The sequence below is a fragment of the Rhinatrema bivittatum genome, chromosome 1 (assembly GCF_901001135.1).
Source record: "Rhinatrema bivittatum chromosome 1, aRhiBiv1.1, whole genome shotgun sequence".
In the NCBI taxonomy this organism is placed as follows: domain Eukaryota; kingdom Metazoa; phylum Chordata; class Amphibia; order Gymnophiona; family Rhinatrematidae; genus Rhinatrema; species Rhinatrema bivittatum.
In genome coordinates, this window is record NC_042615.1 from 486867702 (window position 1) to 486887027 (window position 19326).

Sequence of the window (19326 nt, forward strand, 5' to 3'; positions counted from 1 at the left end):
ATTCAACGCCCAATCCCTCTCAAAAAAAACACACCTACTCAATGACTATCTCTTGGACTCACAACCAGATATCTGTGCCATTACAGAGACTTGGTTGAAAACTACAGATATTGCACTAATCAACCAGCTTCCCACTCAATTATATAATGTATTCTCCATTCCCAGACCTAAAAAAAGAGGGGGAGGACTGATATTAGCAGCAAAAAAAGAACTAAAATTAATCTTACAGAACTCCTATTACACTTCTAATCTCGAATGTGCTGTATTCAAATCGAAACAGCTACAGATCTGCCTAGTTTACGCCCCACCTGGGCTTCTGGAATCAGACCCTTCCCCCTTAATAGAAATCATAACCAAAGATATCAAATCAGAAATTCCAGCCATCATCTTGGGAGATTTTAACCTCCACATTGATGTGACACCCCACTCCGCCAATTGTGAAGCATTCCTGTCAGCACTCAAGGCCCTGGGTTTCACACAAATTGTTAAAAATCCCACCCACAGAGCTGGCCATACTTTGGACTTAATCTTCATTAATTCAGACCTCACTCAAACCTCCCAGCCCCTCTGCTGCCCTATCCCATGGTCGGACCACTAGATGATCACTACGGATCTATCCATTAAAGAAAACCCAGCGGCTGCATGGAAAACTACAATTAATTACAGAAAACCTTGCACCCTGGATGACCTCAGGTCTCATTTATCAACAGAACTGGTGAATCTTGATCTCTCCAATGTAGATGCTGCTCTCACCTCCTGGCACAACAGCACAAACAAGGTAGCAGATACATTATGCCCTTTAAAAACTAAAAACTTAGACCCCTCCAACAAAAACAAAAAACCTTGGTTCACACAGGAACTGAAAAACATCAAACAAGAACTAAGACGTAAGGAACATTTGTGGCGCAAGAGACCCTCCCATTCTACCCTAACGGATTACAAAAAATACATGCACAACTACAGAAACTCCATCCTCCGTACAAAAAAAGACTATTGTGCTAGTAAAATTCATAATTTTATGTTTGATGCCAAAGCCCTGTTCTCCTATGTCACAGAGCTCACGAAACCTAACTCTCCAGTAATCCCAGATTGCCAAGCGCAATCTAGATGCACTGAACTGGCACAATTTTTCGAAAATAAAATCCTCAATCTAATAGCCCCCCTGAATTCCCCAAACACGAGACCACCGTCACCCTTCTACTCTGACTCAAACCAGAAAGCAAACTTAAAAGCCTTCGAACCTACCACTTCACTTGAAATTGAATCCATTCTCAAAAAGATGAAGCCATCCTCACACCCGGCTGACTCTATTCCCTCAAAATTACTGCTCACCGTCCCAGAAACCATCTCTAAGCCTCTAGCAAAGATTATCAACTGCTCTCTAACACAAGGATCAGTACCTGATGTCCTGAAACTCGCAACTCTTAAACCTTTACTCAAGAAACCTAACTTGAACCCAACGGACCCAGCTAACTATCGCCCCATTGCTAACCTTCCTTTTGTCGCCAGACTCATGGAAAGAATTGTGAACAAACAACTGTCGGATTACCTAGAGGATCACAAGATTCTAGCTCCCGCCCAATTCGGTTTCCGCAAAGCTCTCAACACGGAATCTCTTCTCATCTCTCTAACGGACAAAATCCTCACAGGCCTCGATAAAAAGACCCCATACCTGCTAGCACTACTTGATATATCTGCAGCTTTCGACACGGTGAAGCACTCCATCCTCATCAACCGCCTCACAGACATTGGAATATCAGGAACAGCCTTGGAGTGGTTCAAGTCCTTCCTCAATAACAGGAAATACAAGGTCAGAATTAGCAACATAGACTCGCACCCTGTCAATGCCACTTTCGGAGTTCCCCAAGGATCTTCCCTATCCCCCACTTTATTCAACATTTACCTCCTCCCGCTCTGTCAGCTTCTCACAAAGCTAAAGGTTACTCATTTCATTTACGCAGATGACGTTCAGATCCTGATACCTGTCAAAGAATCAATCGCAAAAAGCTCACTTTTTGGAACAGCTGCCTACTGTCTATTACCACCCTCTTTACTAACCTTAATTTAGTACTCAACACATCTAAAACAGAACTACTACTCATCGATCAAGAGGACAACAATCATGCTCGGACGCTCCACAATCTCTCTTCACTACAAATATCTACTACCACAAATGTAAGAGATTTAGGAGTAACTATAGACAATCGGCTGAATTTAAAAAAATTCGTCAACAACACAACAAAAGAATGCTTCCATAAATTACGCATTCTAAAAAATCTGAAACCCCTCCTTCACATGCAGGACTTCCGAACAGTTCTCCAAACCATCTTATTCTCAAAAATAGATTACTGCAATGCCCTTCTAATCGGCCTCCCAGCTATCACCACCAAACCATTGCAAATGCTACAAAATTCTGCAGCAAGAATATTAACCAACACCAGTAGAGGAGATCACATCACTCCCGTCCTTATGTATTTACATTGGCTCCCTATCAAATACAGAATTCAGTATAAAGTGCTAACCATAATCCACAAAACTATTCACTCTCTAACCTCCCTCGAACTATCCTTCCCTCTGCAACATCACTCAACCTCCAGACCAATGAGAACAACATACCTAGGTACCCTCTATGTTCCCCCCGCCAAGTCAGCTCTCAAAAAACGAGCATTCTCTATTGCTGGACCATTACAATGGAACAATCTGCCCTCGGAACTCCGAACAGAACCCTGCCTGCGGACGTTCAAAAAAAAACTGAAGACCTGGCTCTTCTCAAGAGCATTCACTTAAAGTTCCTTACCTGACCCTACTTTACAGAACTTAGGTTCAAACGTGACTAACTGACCAAAATGTCCCCGTAACCTTTATAATGTACTCCCTGTGCTGACTATCATGTTTTTCCTTTTTTGATTTTCCCCATATTCCACTCGTCATGCTTGTTCAACTATAACTCTATTCGCATACAATTTTGTTAATTATGTTCATATAGTTTTGCTGTACAATCTTTTGTTAAATTAAGTTCATATTGTTTGATGTAATTTCCAAATGTTGGTTCACTGTAAACCGAACCGATATGTACTTGTACATGATCTTCGGTATAGAAAAGTATTTAAATAAATAAATAAATGTAGGCAGTGTAGTGCTAGTGGTTCTGGAGTGGCTGCGTCGTCCATGGTCTGCGGACCTGGTTCGAATAGCGCTGGAAGGTCCCCTGCAGCTGGCTCATCTCCCGCGCCTACTCCGTCAGGGGCCTATATTTTCGGATAGGGAGGATCACTTCTCTCTCGCGGCTTGGCTTTTGAGAGGCGATGATTGCGATTGAGGGGATATTCAGAGCAGGTCATTTCCACTCTTCAGGCGCGTCAACTATCTACTTCTATGGCCTACGTTAGGGTCTGAAGCTGTTTGAGGCATGGTGCCACCAGCACTCCTTGGATCCTTTGTCAACGGAGATTCCCCAGGTGTTGGATTTTCTTCAACAGGGGTTGGTTAAGGGTTTGGCTTTTAATTCCCTTCGGGTCCAGGTAGCAGCCTTAAGGAGCAGGTTTCACGGTCTGTCGCTGGGGGTTCAACCAGATATTTCACAGTTCCTCAAGGGAGTCAAACATTTACGTCCTCCTGTCCGCCCGTTATGTCCGGATTGGAGTTTGAACCTGGTGCTTCGTGTGCTTTGTGGAGCCCCCTTTGAGCCTTTACGCAGGGCTCCAATTAAGGATTTGACCTTGAAGACCATTTTCCTGGTAGCCATTTGTTCTGCATGACTGATTTCAGAGTTGCAGGCTTTGTCGTGTCGGGATCCCTTCCTTAGGATTTACGCTGATAGTTTCGCTATGCACAGTTCCTTCTTTCATTCCCAAGGTGGTGTCTGCCTTTCATTTCAATCAGGCAGTAGATCTACCAGGATTTCCGCAGTGGTCAGGGATTCCCCTTAGGAGAAGGAGCTTCATCTTTTTGATGTGCGTCGCACTCTTTTGCGCTATTTGGAGGTTAGCAATGACTTCCGGCGGTCAGACCATCTGTTTGTCTTGTTCGGGGGTCCTAAGAAAGGTGACAAGGCTTCCAAGGTGACTATTTCGTGCTGGATTAAGGAGGCTATCTCCTCTGCCTACGTTGCCCAAGGGCATCAAGTCCCCATGGGTCTGAGAGCTCATTCCACTAGGGCCCAGGCTACCTCCTGGGCTGAGTGTCAGCTTCTATCGCCACAGGAAATCTGCAGAGCGGTGGTTTGGTCCTCCCTTCAGACTTTCACTATGCATTATCGTTTGGATGTTAGGGCGCAAGATGAATCGTCCTTCGGTGAGTGTTCTGCGCGCTGGTCTTTCGGGTTCGCGCCCAGTGTAAGGTGGCTTGGGTACCTTACACTGGTCTGGATTGATCTGGGTATGTTCAGGAAAGGAAAATTTGGTTCTTACCTGCTAATTTTCGCTCCTGTAATACCGCAGATCAGTCCAGAGGCCCACCCCCATTTCTGATTCTGAAAGACTGCCTTGAGAGGTGATATTTTCCTGAAGAAAGAAATTTGTTCCATTGCAGATGCTCTTGAAGGAACAGGTTCCGAGGTGGTCTAGTGGTTTTTTGTTTTCTCTGTTATGGGCAAGGGGTTGGCTGCTGTGTTCTGGGTTCCAACCCCTTCGCCCTTTAGTAAGGTTAGTTGTTTGGGCTTGGGTACAGGCCAATACTGAGGATTTGCAGGTGGCACTCTTGGTTATGTAGCAGTGCCCAAAGTTTTTGTTCTGACTCCATCTGCTGGTAGGAATGCACAATCTACTGGTCTGGACTGATCTGTGGTATTACAGGAACTAAAATTAGCAGGTAAGAACCAATTTTCCTGTACTCCCTGACTGACTTAATGTATGTGTATACTGGCTTTTTTTCTCTGTTGAAGCTTTCATCCAATTTCAGTTTCAGATGTTGTCATGGAGAGCAGCCCCGGCCCTTCCACCTCTGTAGATCAGCGGCCTGAGCCTGAACCTAGAGGCCAGAGCAGCAGCGGTAATGGCAGCATTGTTACGCCCAGATCAGGTATGGACAGCATGGAGGAAGGGTTTCTGGTTAGAAACTGTCGGTGGAGGGAAGCCCCCCCTTCCCCCCCACCATGTGCCTGGAAGAGGTCACAGCATCGTTTTTTCTTTCTGATCAGGAGTCCAGTGTATTCCCCAGAGAGCTGCACTACTCAAGTCCATGCTGAACTTTCTGAAGAAGGCCATCCAGGACCCTGCCTTCTCGGATGGTATCCGTCATGGTAAGCCTGGAGGGGAGCTTGCAGACCCGAATTATAAATGAGGCTATGTAATTAAATGCAAACACTTCACACCCATGGATGATCAGAGCTTGGTGTGTGTGTGTGTGTAAATCTGACATTTGTATACAAGAGAAGTGCCGCTGCTTTTTGGACTCCTCAGTGGTTTTCTCACTGCAGGCTGTCTGTTTATGGATTCTCACTCCACCCACCCCTATACCCTAAAATCCCTGTTCTCATGGAAACTCCTCTGGTCTTGCAGTGATGGATGGCTCACTGCCCACCTCCCTGAAGCACGTCATCAGCAATGCAGAGTACTATGGGCCCTCCCTTTTCTTGCTTGGTGAGTCTCTAGGGTCACATCTTTGAGGGTTGGTTGGGGTGAGCTGGGGTATTTAAAGAAGGGATCAAGACACTTGGCAGGATTGTGTTTATATCAATTCAGAGTCATAAAGTACCGAGGATTCTGTAATCTCAGAAGCTCCCTTTTAATGAAGGACTTTTTTCCTAGGTAATCCTCAAATTAGAAGAAAATTCACCCCAGATGATGCATGGGGCCACTGCTCTGTGGAATAGAGCTGACAGGAGAGTTGAACTGAGCACAGGATTATAATCCAGTGCATGTGAAGTCAGTCCCTGAAGGAGCGGGACTGCCATGGACTATTAACATACCAGGCTGGTTCTGCAAACAGTACAATCTTCCTACTAGCTCTGTTCCACAGAGCAGTGCCTTGGCTTGGGCAGAGGTAGCTTCAGAGGCAACTAGCCATGATTGCAGTTAAAAGAATACCACTTAAGGCTTGCAAATTGTGAGTGACTTTTGAGGAGGGTTCCCAGGTAGATGAAGTGTTTAAGGGGTTCCAAGTCTGTCTGCTTTTAATTTGACAAGATAGGTTCAAGACGGGAAGTGACATTGCCCAACATAGTTCTCATTTTTCAATCAAAGGGGGAGGTAGTAGGCTGAAACTTAATAAAACTAAAAGTCTGAGCCACTAAATGGAGGAAGCTTAGCTACTGGGAAGCCGAGAAATCGATGTCTCTGAGCTTTTAGTTACTGAATTTAATGTCAGAATGTAATATTTTGATAAATATGGTGGTAGGGTGTCATGTGGATATAACTCTGCGATGAAGTGAGATTGTGACTGAAAGTTATCTGTTCTCTTTCCAATATCCTTCTGTAGCCACTGAAGTGGTGACGGTATTTGTGTTCCAAGAACCCTCGCTCTTGTCATCCCTGCAAGACAATGGCTTAACAGATGTAATGCTACATGCGCTTCTGATAAAAGATGTAAGTTACCCCCTCTTCACCATCAAAAATTGAGAATAGTTCCAATAATTTGTAGGAGTTGCTAGAAAGGAAAATGATGGTACGAAAATTTTCCTTTCCTAGTGTGTAGCCAGATGGACTCTGGACCAATGGGTTATGGTCCCCTGCCAGCAAATGGAAACTGAGTCATGTTGCAAAGCTGACGTCACAGTACATATATCCTTGCAGTGACCTCGGCTCTCCAGTATTCTCCATTTCCCAGTACGTACCAGGATCAGTCCAGAGAAGTGGGTTGTGTATCCCTACCAGCAGGTGGAGTCAGAGCAAAACGTTGGGCACTGCCATATATATGAGTACGCCACCTGCAGTCCCCCAGTATTTCTCTGACTCCAGCAGCTGGAAGAGATGCACATGCAGTCTTAGTTAGATTTTTAAAGTTTAGTTAGATTTTTTTTTTGATTTTTTTTTTTCATCTCGTGTGCTTCCTGAGGTGTTAGGCACCTTCGTGGGCCATCCCTCAGTCGAAGCCAGACATCGGGGGGTTGGATACCCCTATCTGTGTCTCGCCCGCTCTCCCGTGTGGGGTGGCAGCTAGGGGCTCCTGGTTTTTCCCCTCCGAGGCTGCTCTGAAGCAGTTCCCTCGACTCCTGCTTCGGTGGACTCCATAAAGTTTAATTAAAAAAAAAAAAAGAGCTTTAACTTTTTGCTTTGTTTCCTCCGGCTGAGGTAAGGAATCTGCTCCGGGGGGGGGGGGCCGGCCTTGCAGCTGATCGGGGAGTCCGGGTGGCTTTAGGAGAGAGGGGGTAAGTGCCTTTCGGTGATTTCGCTGCCGGTGTGGCTTGGCGCGAGCGACAATGCGGCAGTGTTAGACGGCCGGCCTGCTGAATTTTTTTCCTCAAGCTGTCGGCAGCGCGCTTTTCATTGCGGCCCTTGCCCCCGCTCAGCTTGCAGACTGCGTGGCTGCGCGGTAGCGGCACTTAATTTTCCTGCGTTCGGCAGTGTGTTCCCGGCTACACCGCGTGGCTGCGCGATTATTGATGGGTCCCCGATCCAAATCTTCGGTCTGCTGCGCCTGTGAGACGCGCGGGCAGGTCCTGGTTTCTGCCTCCCTCTGTCCGGCCTGCGCCTCGGGGATGGAGGGATTGTCGGGTCCGGTGTCCCCTCCCCAGGGGGGAGGGGCTTTTGGCTGCAGTTCACTGGAGAAGGATCCCCCTCCCATTTTGGCCCCGTTGTGTGCGGATGTCTCGATGGGGGCTGCTGACTTGGCGGATCTGAATCCTATGGAGGGGGAGGGGGACCCGGAGGGTTTTTTTCCCTGGAGTTTTACTTCTGCACCAGGCCTTCTTAGCCAGGAAGCAGGCGGTGCCTAAATGTTCTGGTTAGCAGCTCTTACTCTCGGAGCCCTCAGTTCAGAGAATGTGGACCGAGGGACAGCTGTCCAGTTTGATAGGAGATGGGTGCCAGAGGCCCCTGGACCCAACCCTAGAGTCAGGAGCAGCGACAGCTCCAGGAATGGTTCCGGCTCCAGATCAGATTCCTGATCTGGGGGATATCGATCCGGCGGATACAGATGGAGAGGATCTTCCTTCCACCTAGCGTGGTTTGTCTTTTTGAGCGAGATGAGCTGAGGCCATTTATTCCCCAGGTGTTGGAGGTCCTAGGCCTTAAGGTTTGGCAAGAAGAATCAGATAATGAAGGGGTTAACCCGGTCCTCGATGGCATACGTGGGCCAACTCAGTCTTTCCTCCTGCCTAAGAAGGTCCGGAAGCTGGTGACCCGTGAATGGGATTCTCCGGATGCGGGACTAAAGGTGGGCAGAGCTATGGCGAAGCTGTACCCGCTTTAGACGGAAGTTTTAGATCTACTGAAGGTTCTGAAGGTGGACGCAGCGGTATCGGCAGTATCAAAGAAGACCACTATTCCGGTGGCGGGGGCTGCCACCTTGAAGGACATGCAGGACCGCAAGCTGGAGAACCAGTGGAAGCGAGTCTGTGAAGTGTCAGCTTTGAGTCTTCGGGCTGCGATTTGCGCTAGCCTGATGCAGAGGGCAAGTCTGTGCTGGATTCAAGAGTTCAGGGCTGGGACAGACAGTGATGGTGTTGTACAGGGCGCCCGCTTGGAGGCGTATATCGCATATGTGGCAGATGCGCTGTACGTCCTGGTGTGGACCTCGGCTCGCAGCATAGTTTCCGTAGTGGCGGCACACCGACTCCTGGCTACGAAATTGGTCAGCAGATTTATCCTGCTGTTCGGGGAGGACCTCGATCAATTGAAGCTGCTCGCTGAGTCCAAAGGCAACAGGTTGCCAGAAGATAGATCTACCAAGAAGGTTTTTCCTGCTAGGACTCTATTTTGGGATTCCCGTTTTCGATCCAGCAGATATTCCACCCTGTCCTCGCCTAAGCGGACTCCTGGGTGCCAGCAGCCCTTTCGTGGTGGCCGCCGAGCCGGAAGGGACTCTGGACACCTTGGGGCAGGAGGCAGTAAGTCCTCCCAATGAAGCCATGAGTACTCATTCTGTCGTCGAAGCTGTTGGAGGCAGATTATCCAGCTTTTACACGGAATGGGCAAAGATTACCTCGGACCGTTGGGTTTTGGAGGTGATCAGAGACTGCTATACTCTAGAATTCTCTCGTCTCGTTCGGGAGGTGTTTGTGGAGTTCCGCATGGCCTCACTCAGCAAGCAAGAAGCAGTGCGGAACACCTTGTGTCTGATCGAGCTGGAAGCCGCAGGGCCGGGGCCGGTACTCTGTGTACTTCGTGGTCCCCAAGAAGGAAGGCACCTTTCGCCCCATCCTCGATCTGCAGAAGGTGATCTGTTGTCTTCGGGTTTCACGCTTCCGGATGGAGACCCTGTGGACAGTCCTGGCGGCGGTTCACAAAGGGGAGTTTCTGGCGTCTCTGGATCTCACGGAGGCATATCTACATATTCCGATCCAGCCCATCCACTAGCGGTTTCTGTGCTTCAAGGTGTTGGGACAACACTTCCAGTTTCAAGCTCTTCCCTTCAGTCTAGCGATGGCTCCTCGAGCTTTCACCAAGGTTATGGTGGTGGTGTCAGCTTTTCTTCGCAAGCATGGGATCTTAGTCCATCCGTATTTGGATGCCTGGTTGATTCGTGCAAAGACCCGGGAGGAATGCGGAAGAGCTATTCAGAGGGTGCAACTCACGTTACAGTCGCTCGGCTGGATAATCACTGTGCAGAAAAGCCACTTGGAGCCCACCCAATAGCTGGTTTATTTGGGAGCACTGTTCGATACCTATCGAGGCAGGGTGTTCCTGGCTGCCGACAGGGGACGAAGTTGCAAGATCAGATCCGTGCCCTTATTCGAAGGAAGACCCCTACGGTCTGGCACCATTTTCAGGTCCTCGGATCCATGGCTTCCACCTTGGATTTAGTTCCCTGGGCATTCGCTCACTTACGACCATTACAGCATGCACTTTTGTCGTGTTGGCGGCCGGTGTCGGAACAGTTCCACCTCCCCATGCCGCTCTTTCCAGCGTCCAGAGCCAGTCTGTCATGGTGGCTATTGGCCAGCAATCTGTACTGAGGAATAGACCACAACCTCCGTCCCCCCCCCACCACAAGGTTGGGTGATCGCCTCCACAGATGCAAGTCTGTCCAGTTGGGGAGTGGTGTATGCAGACATATCCGCCCAGGGACTGTGGTCCCCGACAGGTCGCCTGGTCCCTCAATCGTCTTGAGATGAGGGCGGTTCGGTTGGCTCTGCTAGCCTTTCTTCCCTTATCAAGGACAGGATGGTATGAGTGTTCTCCGTCAATGCGACAACGGTTGCTTACATCAATCGGCAAGGCGGAACAAGGAGTCCTGCTGTAGCACTCGAAGCGCGGCTACTGTTCGCTTAGGCGGAGCGTCATCTACGAGGAATAGTGGCGTCTCATGTCGCAGGAGTGGAGAACGTGCAGGCGGACCTCCTCAGCAGACAACAGCTCGATCCCAGGGAGTGGGAGTTGTCCCCCGAAGCATGGAATCTAATCTGCGCCAGATGCGGGGGTTCCTCAGTTGTTTCTGATGGCCACTCGGGCAAACGCAAAGACAGCAAGCTTCATCAGCCATCGTCGGGAGCAGGGGTCAGTGGATCTCGACGCCCTGGTGTGTCCCTGGCCCCAGGGAATTCTGCTTTATCCCAGGACAAGCAGGATGATAGTCCTCACATATGGGTGACATCATCATATGGAGCCCTGGTACGGAAAACTTGTCAAGAGTTTCTAGAAACTTTTGGCTGGCACTGTGGGCACACTGAGCATGCCCAGCATGCCAAGATATTCTCAGCCACAGGGGTCTCCCTTCAGTCTTCTTTTTTTTCTGCCATGCTGTAGCAAAGCACATCAGGAGCTCTGGAAAACCAATTCCCTCACATTTATCAGGGAAGAAAACTTTCCAGACACACATTCTCAGTCACAATTTTATCATAATTGGGTCTCCTTTTCACATAGTCTCGGTGAGTAGATTCCCGCCGGTCGTCGACCGTTATCAGGCCAAAAATGTTGTCATGGCCTCTGGTTTCAAAATGTGTCCGGATTGCAACCAGACTGTCTATCACCGACCCACATTATGATGTGTTCTTTGCCTGGGATCAGGCCATGACATCCGAGCCTGCTCAAGTTGTGCCCAAATGACACCAAAGGGCAGAAGAGCTCGGCTAGATAAGATGGAAGAATTATTTAAAAAGATTCCATCGTCGTCAACGTCTTCACCAAGGATAACTCCTCCGGCAACGACGCATCGTGAGGAAAAATGACTCGATGACCGGCCATCACCGGCGCCGTCCGGAACCTCGATGGCTTCTCGATGCCAAAGATGATGCTATCGTGAAAAAAAGCGGCATCAACATCGGTCTACCGATCCAACCGATGAACAAACATCGACATCAGGATCCAGACCCATCGGATCGATGCCGAAGAAGGTCCGTGTACTGGAGCCAACTCCGGCTGTACACGTGGAACTGAGGCGCTCTCCACCGGGCTCGGTGTTGGAGGAAGTGCCACCACAACTTATCGTGGAAGTACCTATAACGCCAGCAGTACCTTCCCCGGTAGCAGTGGATACTGCCCCGATTTCAAGGGAAGAAGTGACTACTTTAGTCCAACAGGCGGTCATCTAGGCTCTACGGAATCTGCAACCTCCGACAGCGCCTCCGACACCAGCATCGATACTGCCAGTGGCACCGGATCAGTCCATTTTTCAGCCTTTGCTGAGCAGGCTCGATGCCTTAATAGAGGCTTTCCCTATGGCACTGACAGAACCGGTTCCATTGAAGAAACCATCGATGCCACCGATGACTCCAGCCATTCCGGCCCACAGATCATCGGAGGAGGACGGGGGAGACTCCGATTCAGCCCCAGGTCCATCGGGGCTACATCGATATCCAAAGGAACCCTCGATGCCTCCCCGTCATCCATCGATGCCAATACATTTGGGTTCCTCGGGATACAAGGCACCGATTTCGATCGAGGCCTATAGATTCCCCATCGATGCAGTCATTGCCAAAAAACATACCAACAAAGGCTATGTTTAAGTCAAAGCACCATCTACCTTCAGATGATCCTGATTCTCCTTATCATCCAGGATACACCCCTTGGAAAGTTGTTCATTCGGACACAGAGTCAGAGGAAATGGTATCAGAACCCTCTCCACCAGAAGAGAGAAAAAAATCCCCGCCTGAAGATCTGTCATTTTCTAACTTTATTAAAGAAATGGCAGAAACAATTCCATTTCAATTAGTCACAGAGGAAGACACCAGATATAAGGCATTAGAAGTTCTACAATTTGTAGATACACCTAAAGAAATATGGCCATTCCAATCCATGACATTCTTTTGGAATTGCAGCAGAGAATGTGGGAACACCCCTGCTCCGTTCCTGCAGTAAATAAAAGAACAGACGCCACTTATATAGTGCAACATGCTTCAGGGTATCAAAAACCTCAACTATACCCCACCACTCTGTGGTTGTAGAATCAGCTCAAAAGAAAGCCAGAAAAACGAAGCCTAATTCTTCTGTCCCACCAGGAAAGGAAGGTCCAAAAATACAGACCAGAAACTGATCCAATATTGCAGTAGCGACCAAGATGAGGATCAGTGAACACCAGGAGTTCTTTATTTTGCACAAAACATCATAAAAAGCCCGACTCAGGCCAAGTTTCGTTCTTTGAGCTGCTTCAGGGGCTATTATGTGTATTGCCGGTGGTTTGTCTCCATATAGCAGTCCAGCCTCTTAGGAAATGCTTAAACAATTACCACCACCATTCAAGTGCTGCTGCTAACACTTCGGCGTTTGACTCAGCTTTGTCTGAACAGGAGGATGACTGAATAGATGCCAGCGATCAAATTAGGAAAAAAGGTCTATCGAGGTTCCATGCTGGTAGCACGTATCGCAGCATACCAGCTGTATGACACAATACCAGAGGAACTTGTGGAAACAGGTTCAAAGTATTGTAGATAACCTTCCATAACAACATCAGCAACCTTTAACGACGTTGGTGGACAAAGGACTAGAATCAGGAAAGCACGAGGTAAGAGCGGCGTACGACATATTCGAGACTTCAACCCGTCTCTCTGCCTCTGCAATCAATGCAAGAAGATGGGCTTGGCTTAAAGCCTCAGATCTTAGACAAGAGGTCCAAGAATGTCTGGCAGATCTCCCTTGCGATGGAGAAAATCTTTTCGGTGAGAAAATTCAAGCCATGGTGTCTCAATTAAAAGACCACCATGAGACACTCCGTCAGCTTTCCAAGCTACCAGCGGATCAACCATCCTCTCTCAGGCGACCAACTCACAGAGATACGAGGCGACCTTTTTACAGACCTGCCTCTTCAGGACGTCAATATGACCCCCACAAAGAGGACGCCCTCGCCAAACCAAGCAGCAGAAGACCCAACCACCACCTCAAACTGGTCCAGCAGAGAGTTTTTGAACCGTGCCACGAGAACAGAAGTCTCTCTCTCTCTTCTGCTAAACCCTATACCCTCCCTACCAGTCGGAGGATGACTTCATTATTTTCAACACCAATGGAGTTGTATCACAACAGACCAATGGGTATTAGCCATACTAAATCGGGGTTATCGATTGAAATTCAAAACAATACCCCCACATTCACCTCCCACTCCACTCTGGTCTCAAATGATAATCACATCTCAGTTAGCAGTGGAACTCTCTTCTTTGCTGACCGCCAGGGCCATTGAACCAGTTCCCCTGTCTCAGCAAGGGAAAGGGTTCTACTCCCGCTATTCCTCATTCCAAAGAAAACAGGAGGCCTTCGTCCTATCTTGGACCTCCGCAATCTCAACAAATTTCTTTACAAAGAGAAATTTCGAATGGTATCCCTGGGATCCATCATTCTGTTGCTTCAAAAGGGAGATTGGCTCTGTTCTCTGGACCTTCAAGACGCTTACGCTCACATACCAATTTCCATACAACACCGCAAATACCTAAGCTTTGTAGTGGGAAAAAACCATTACCAGTATCGAGTCCTCCCATTCGGCCTGGCCTCTGCACCTCGAGTATTCACAAAATGTCTAGCAGTGGTGGCCGCACACCTAAGAAAAAACTATATTCACGTTTTTCCATATCTAGACGACTGGCTCATCAGAAGTCCATCCAAGCAGGGAGTTCTCTCTGACTTAAAAACCACACTAAACTTATTACACCTTCTGGGTTTTCTCATCAACTATCAAAAATCTCACATCGAACCGTCTCAGCTCCTCACGTTCATCGGAGCAGACCCCGACACCACAATGGGGAAATCTTCCCTTCCATGTGACCGTGCAGACGATCTAATGCGACTGGCAAACATAATGATTCATCATCAGTTCGCATCTGCTCATCAAGTTCTGATACTTCTAGGACACATGGCCTCCACAGTACATGTAACTCCTTTCGCAAAGTTAGCCATGAGACGAACTCAATGGACTTTGAAATCTCAATGGCGCCAAGCTTTCCAACCATCGTCGCACATATTTCAAATCACCCACCAGCTTCGCCAATCACTTCACTGGCGGACAAATCAGACAGCATTGACTGCTGGTCTCCCATTCCAACCAACAAATCTGCAAGTCATCCTGACTACAGATGCCTCCAATCTGGGATGGGGAGCTCACGTCAACAGCCTCCAAACACAAGGGACGTGGACTCCGCTCGAGAAAAATGTCAAACTTCTTGGAACTTCGAGCGATACGATATGCCCTTTATGCCTTCAAAGACTGCCTCTCAAACAAGACTGTGCTGATTCAAACAGACAACACAGTGGCAATGTGGTACATAAACAAGCAAGGAGGCACCGGCTCGTACCTCCTATGCCAAGAAACAGTACAGATCTGGGCTTGGGCTCTGGAGCACTCCATACAACTCCGAGCCAGTTATTTGCCGGGCATCAAAAACATTCTAGCACATGATCTCGGTCGACATTTCAATCCCCACGAATGGTCGCTGGATCCACGTGTAGCGAGCAAAATTTTTCAACTTTGGGGTCGCCCAACTATAGACCTCTTTGCATCCAAACTGAACCACAAAGTGGAAAGGTTTTGCTCCCTCCACGGACGTCGGCAACCAATCCCCAGGGACGCATTTACTCACCCCTGGAACACAGGTCTTCTGTATGCGTATCCTCCAATTCCGCTCATAGCGAAAACTCTCGCGAAGCTACAACAGGACGCAGGGACAATGCTCCTCATAGCCCCGTATTGGCCATGTCAAGTATGGTTTCCCATACTCCTCAACCTCTCAATCTCACAACCAATCAGACTGGGCACAGAGCCCACTCTCATAACCCAGAATCAGGGCAAGTTGCGTCATCCCAACCTGACAATTCTTGCCCTGACAGCTTGGATGTTGAAAGCTTAGTTCTGCAATCACTTAATCTTTCAACTCAAGTCTCTCAAGTTCTAGTAGCTTCACGAAAGCCTTCGACACGTAAATCTTACTACTTTAAGTGGACCAGATTTACAAAATGGTGTACTCAAAAGGGTATAGAACCCTTTTCCTGCCCCACTTCTTCTTTACTGGACTACCTATGCCACCTGTTGGATTCCGGTCTCCAGACATCTTCTGTCAGGGGACACCTAAGTGCCATAGCGGCTTACCACAAGGGTTTAGGCGATGCGCCCATAACTGCACAACCACTAGTAAGTAGGTTCATGAGAGGTTTACTTCACCTTAAACCTCCCATTAAACCACCGGTCACTGAATGGGACCTCAATTTGGTATTAACAAGACTCATGCGTTCACAGTTTGAGCCTCTACACTCTTGCAAAGAGAAATTCCTTACATGGAAAGTACTTTTCCTAGTAGCCATTACGTCGGCTAAGAGAGTCAGTGAGTTACAAGCTCTTGTCACATACTCGCCTTGCACACGATTCCTGCATGACAGAGTAGTCCTTCGCACTCACCCAAAGTTCTTACCAAAAGTGGTAACAGACTTTCATATCAATCAGTCAATAGTCTTGCCTACTTTCTTTCCAAGACCACACTCTCATCCGGGAGAGAGTGTTTTATAAACTTTAGACTGTAAACGTGCACTAGCTTTCTACCTTGACCGCACAGCGGTCCATAGAAAATCCACCCAACTTTGTTTCTTTTGACAAGAATAAACCAGGAGTTGCGGTAGGGAAACACTCTATCCAACTGGTTAGCAGACTGTATAGAATTCTGTTACGAAAAAGCTAATATTCTTCTCCAGGGGCGAGCACACTCAGTAAGGGCCATGGCCACCTCAGTAGCACACTATTGTTCAGTGCCTATCCTTGACATCTGTAAAGCTGCAACATTGAGTTCCCGTCACACTTTTGCAGCTCATTATTGTCTAGATAAAGAAGGACGACGAGATTCAACCTTTGGACAATCTGTTTTAAAGAACTTGTTTCAAGTTTAATCCCAACTCCTTCCATATACATCCTACAGTGATTTCAGGCTGCCTCAATTTTTTCCAGCAGTACACCTGTTGTGCTTGTTGCATTTGTTGTACGCTGTTGGTATAACATAGGAATGACGCAGCCTGTAGCTTGCTAATCACCCATATGTGAGGACTATCATCCTGCTTGTCCTGGGATAAAGCAAAATTGCTTACCTTGTAATAGGTGTTATCCCAGGACAGCAGGATGTAGTCCTCACAGAACCCACCCACCTCCCCGCGGAGTTGGGTCCGATACGTTTTATTATTTTATTTTTTTAGCTCACGCCAATTGCTACAAACGAGACTGAAGGGAGACCCCTGTGGCTGAGAATATCATGGCATGCTGGGCATGTTCAGTGTGCCCACAGTGCCAGCCAAAAGTTTTTAGAAACTCTTGACACAAGTTTTCCGTACCAGGGTTCCATCTGATGATGTCACCCATATGTGAGGACTACATCCTGCTGTCCTGGGATAACACCTATTACAGGTAAGCAATTTTGCTTTCTTGGAGGTGAAGTCCATTAACGGCTATTAATCAAGGTTACTTGGGGAATAGCCACTGCTATTAATTGCATCAGTAGCATGGGATCTTCTTAGTGTTTGGGTAATTGCCAGGTTCTTGTGGCCTGGTTTGGCCTCTGTTTGTTGGAAACAGGATGCTGGGCTTGATGGACCCTTGGTCTGACCCAGCATGGCAAGTTCTTATGTTCTTCCTAAAGTAATGACTGATTTCCACTTAAATCAGTCCATAGTCTTGCCCACTTTCTTTCCAAAGCCTCACGCTCATCCAGGTGAGTGAGCTTTGCACACCTTGGACTATAAGCATGCGCTAGAATTTTTTATTTAGACTGCACTATAGCCCTCAGGAAGTCCACCCAACTCTTTTTGTTTCTTTTGACAAAAACAAGCTTGGAGTTGCGGTGGGTAAGCAAACTCTCCAGCTGGTTGGCAGACAGCATTGAATTCTGCTACCAGCAAGCAGGCCTTCCACTTCCGGGGTGAGTGAAGGTGCACTCAGTCAGGGCCATGGCAACGTCAGTAGCACACTACCGTTCAGTACAGATTACTGGCATCTTCAGGGCTGCGACATGGAATTCTCTCCACACCTTCGCAGATCACTACTGTCTAGATAAGACTGGACGACAAGGCTTGTCTTTGGCCAGTCTGTCCTAAAGAATTTATTCCCAGTGTAGAAACCCAACTCGTCCTACCTCGACCCGCTGTGAATTTCCAGCTGCCTCATCGCCAACAGCACCCCAGTTCTGCCTGTTGCACATGCGTGCTAGTTGGCCTGCTTCGTATGAGTCAGTTTGTAGCTGCTTGTTCACCCATATGTGAGGACTACCATCCTGCTTGTCCTGGGAGAAAGCAGAGTTGCTTACCTGTAACAGGTGTTCTCCTAGGACAGCAGGATGTTAGTCCTCACAAAACCCGCCCGCCACCCCGTGGAGTTGGGTTCAACACTGTTTTCTTATTTTATTTTTCACTTGTACTTTTTGCTACAATCGAGACTGTGTGGCCACAGGGTTAGTGGCATGCTGGGCGTGCTCAGTCTGCCAGTCAAAGTTCTAGATACTTTGACAAAAGTATTCCGTAACAGGGCTCCATCTGATGATGTCACCCATATGTAAGGACTAACATCTGCTGTCCTGGGAGAACACTTGTTACAGGTAAGCAACTCTGCTTTTTGCAGAGAGCCTTATCATTGTTACAGAGATGTGGCAAAGTTTTTGTGTTGTGCCTCCTTTCTCCTGGTGATGGTGTCAGTTCTTTCCCTTGATTCAGGCAGTCTTTTTACCTCCATTGGTAATTGAAGTTGTGAAAGGGAATACAGTAGGCTCCATAGCAATTTTTTATGGTCATGAATGAGTTTTGGGAGTTTAGAACTCCTGCTTTTCTTCATGTAACTGGAATAGGTGAAGCGACGTCAAAGGTTTCAATGGAGCATTGGATTAAGATAGTCATTGTGGCTGTTTACATTGGCACTTCTGCTGGAGCTTAGGTGGCCTCTTGGATAGAGCTCCGTGTGTCATCACTGCAGGAGTTTGGTAGAACAGCAACTTGGTTTTCCTAGCGTGTAGCAGATGGACTCAGGACCAATGGGTATAGTGTACTCCTGTTAGCAGTTGGAGATGGATCAGATTTCAATCTGACGTCAGCCCCTAGTACATATACCCCTGCAGGAAGTGCAGCTCCTCAGTATTTTCCGTCTCCATAGCAGTTAGGGACTACCTGCACGCTCTCAGAGCGTTAGACCAAATTAAAAGAACAAAACCGAAATTTAAAGAATCCTACCTGAAGATGAGCCCCGCACTCCTGCGGTGATACCCTCTGGTCCCTCCCCCAGTTGAGTTTCCCGAGGTGATTTCCGTGGTCCCTCGGAGGTGAGCCTCGGTCCGGTGGCCAATTCGCGGCAGGGACCTAGCCCCTGAATCCTCAGGCACGGCGTAGAGGCAGCCTCGGTCTGGCGGCCGAATCGCGGCGAGGACTTAGCCCCCCGATCTCAGACGCGGCTGAGAGGCAGCGGGTACACCCCCTCGAGCACGGCGGTAAAGGTATTTGCCCTCTTCCCCCCGCAGCCGGAGACCGCCCGGAGCAAAACCGGGAAGCGCCGAAGACGAGGTAAGGTGGAAATCTTCTACTTTAATCCGGTCTCCGAAGATCGAGGAGGAGCACAGGTCGGCGATCGGAATCTGTGCCACCGGGTTGATCCGCCCTAGCAGGGCTAGGCCCCGGCTGTTCCAGGGTCTGCCCACGTGGAGACCCTCCGAGGAGGTCGTCATATTGCCCGCAGGCTCGCCGTCGCCATCTTGGCCTTGTTCGCTGCGCCGCCCGCCATCCGATCCAAGCGCACAAATTCAGTTAAGCGCACAAAATTATTTGTGCACATAATCTTAGGCGCACATAAAACCTT

General features: G+C 48.3%; 1 protein-coding gene across 9 annotated transcripts in view; it reads left to right on the forward strand.

Moving 5' to 3' along the window:
• HUWE1 (HECT, UBA and WWE domain containing E3 ubiquitin protein ligase 1) overlaps nt 1–19326 on the forward strand; it is a 907188-nt gene that overhangs the window by 176375 nt on the left and 711487 nt on the right. For all 9 annotated transcript variants that reach the window (XM_029607938.1, XM_029607967.1, XM_029607972.1 and 6 more), the window contains 4 exons: nt 4900–5019; nt 5138–5239; nt 5499–5579; nt 6418–6524. In XM_029607938.1, the coding sequence (XP_029463798.1) occupies nt 4900–5019; nt 5138–5239; nt 5499–5579; nt 6418–6524 (410 nt within the window). The remainder of the gene's footprint in view (nt 1–4899; nt 5020–5137; nt 5240–5498; nt 5580–6417; nt 6525–19326) is intronic.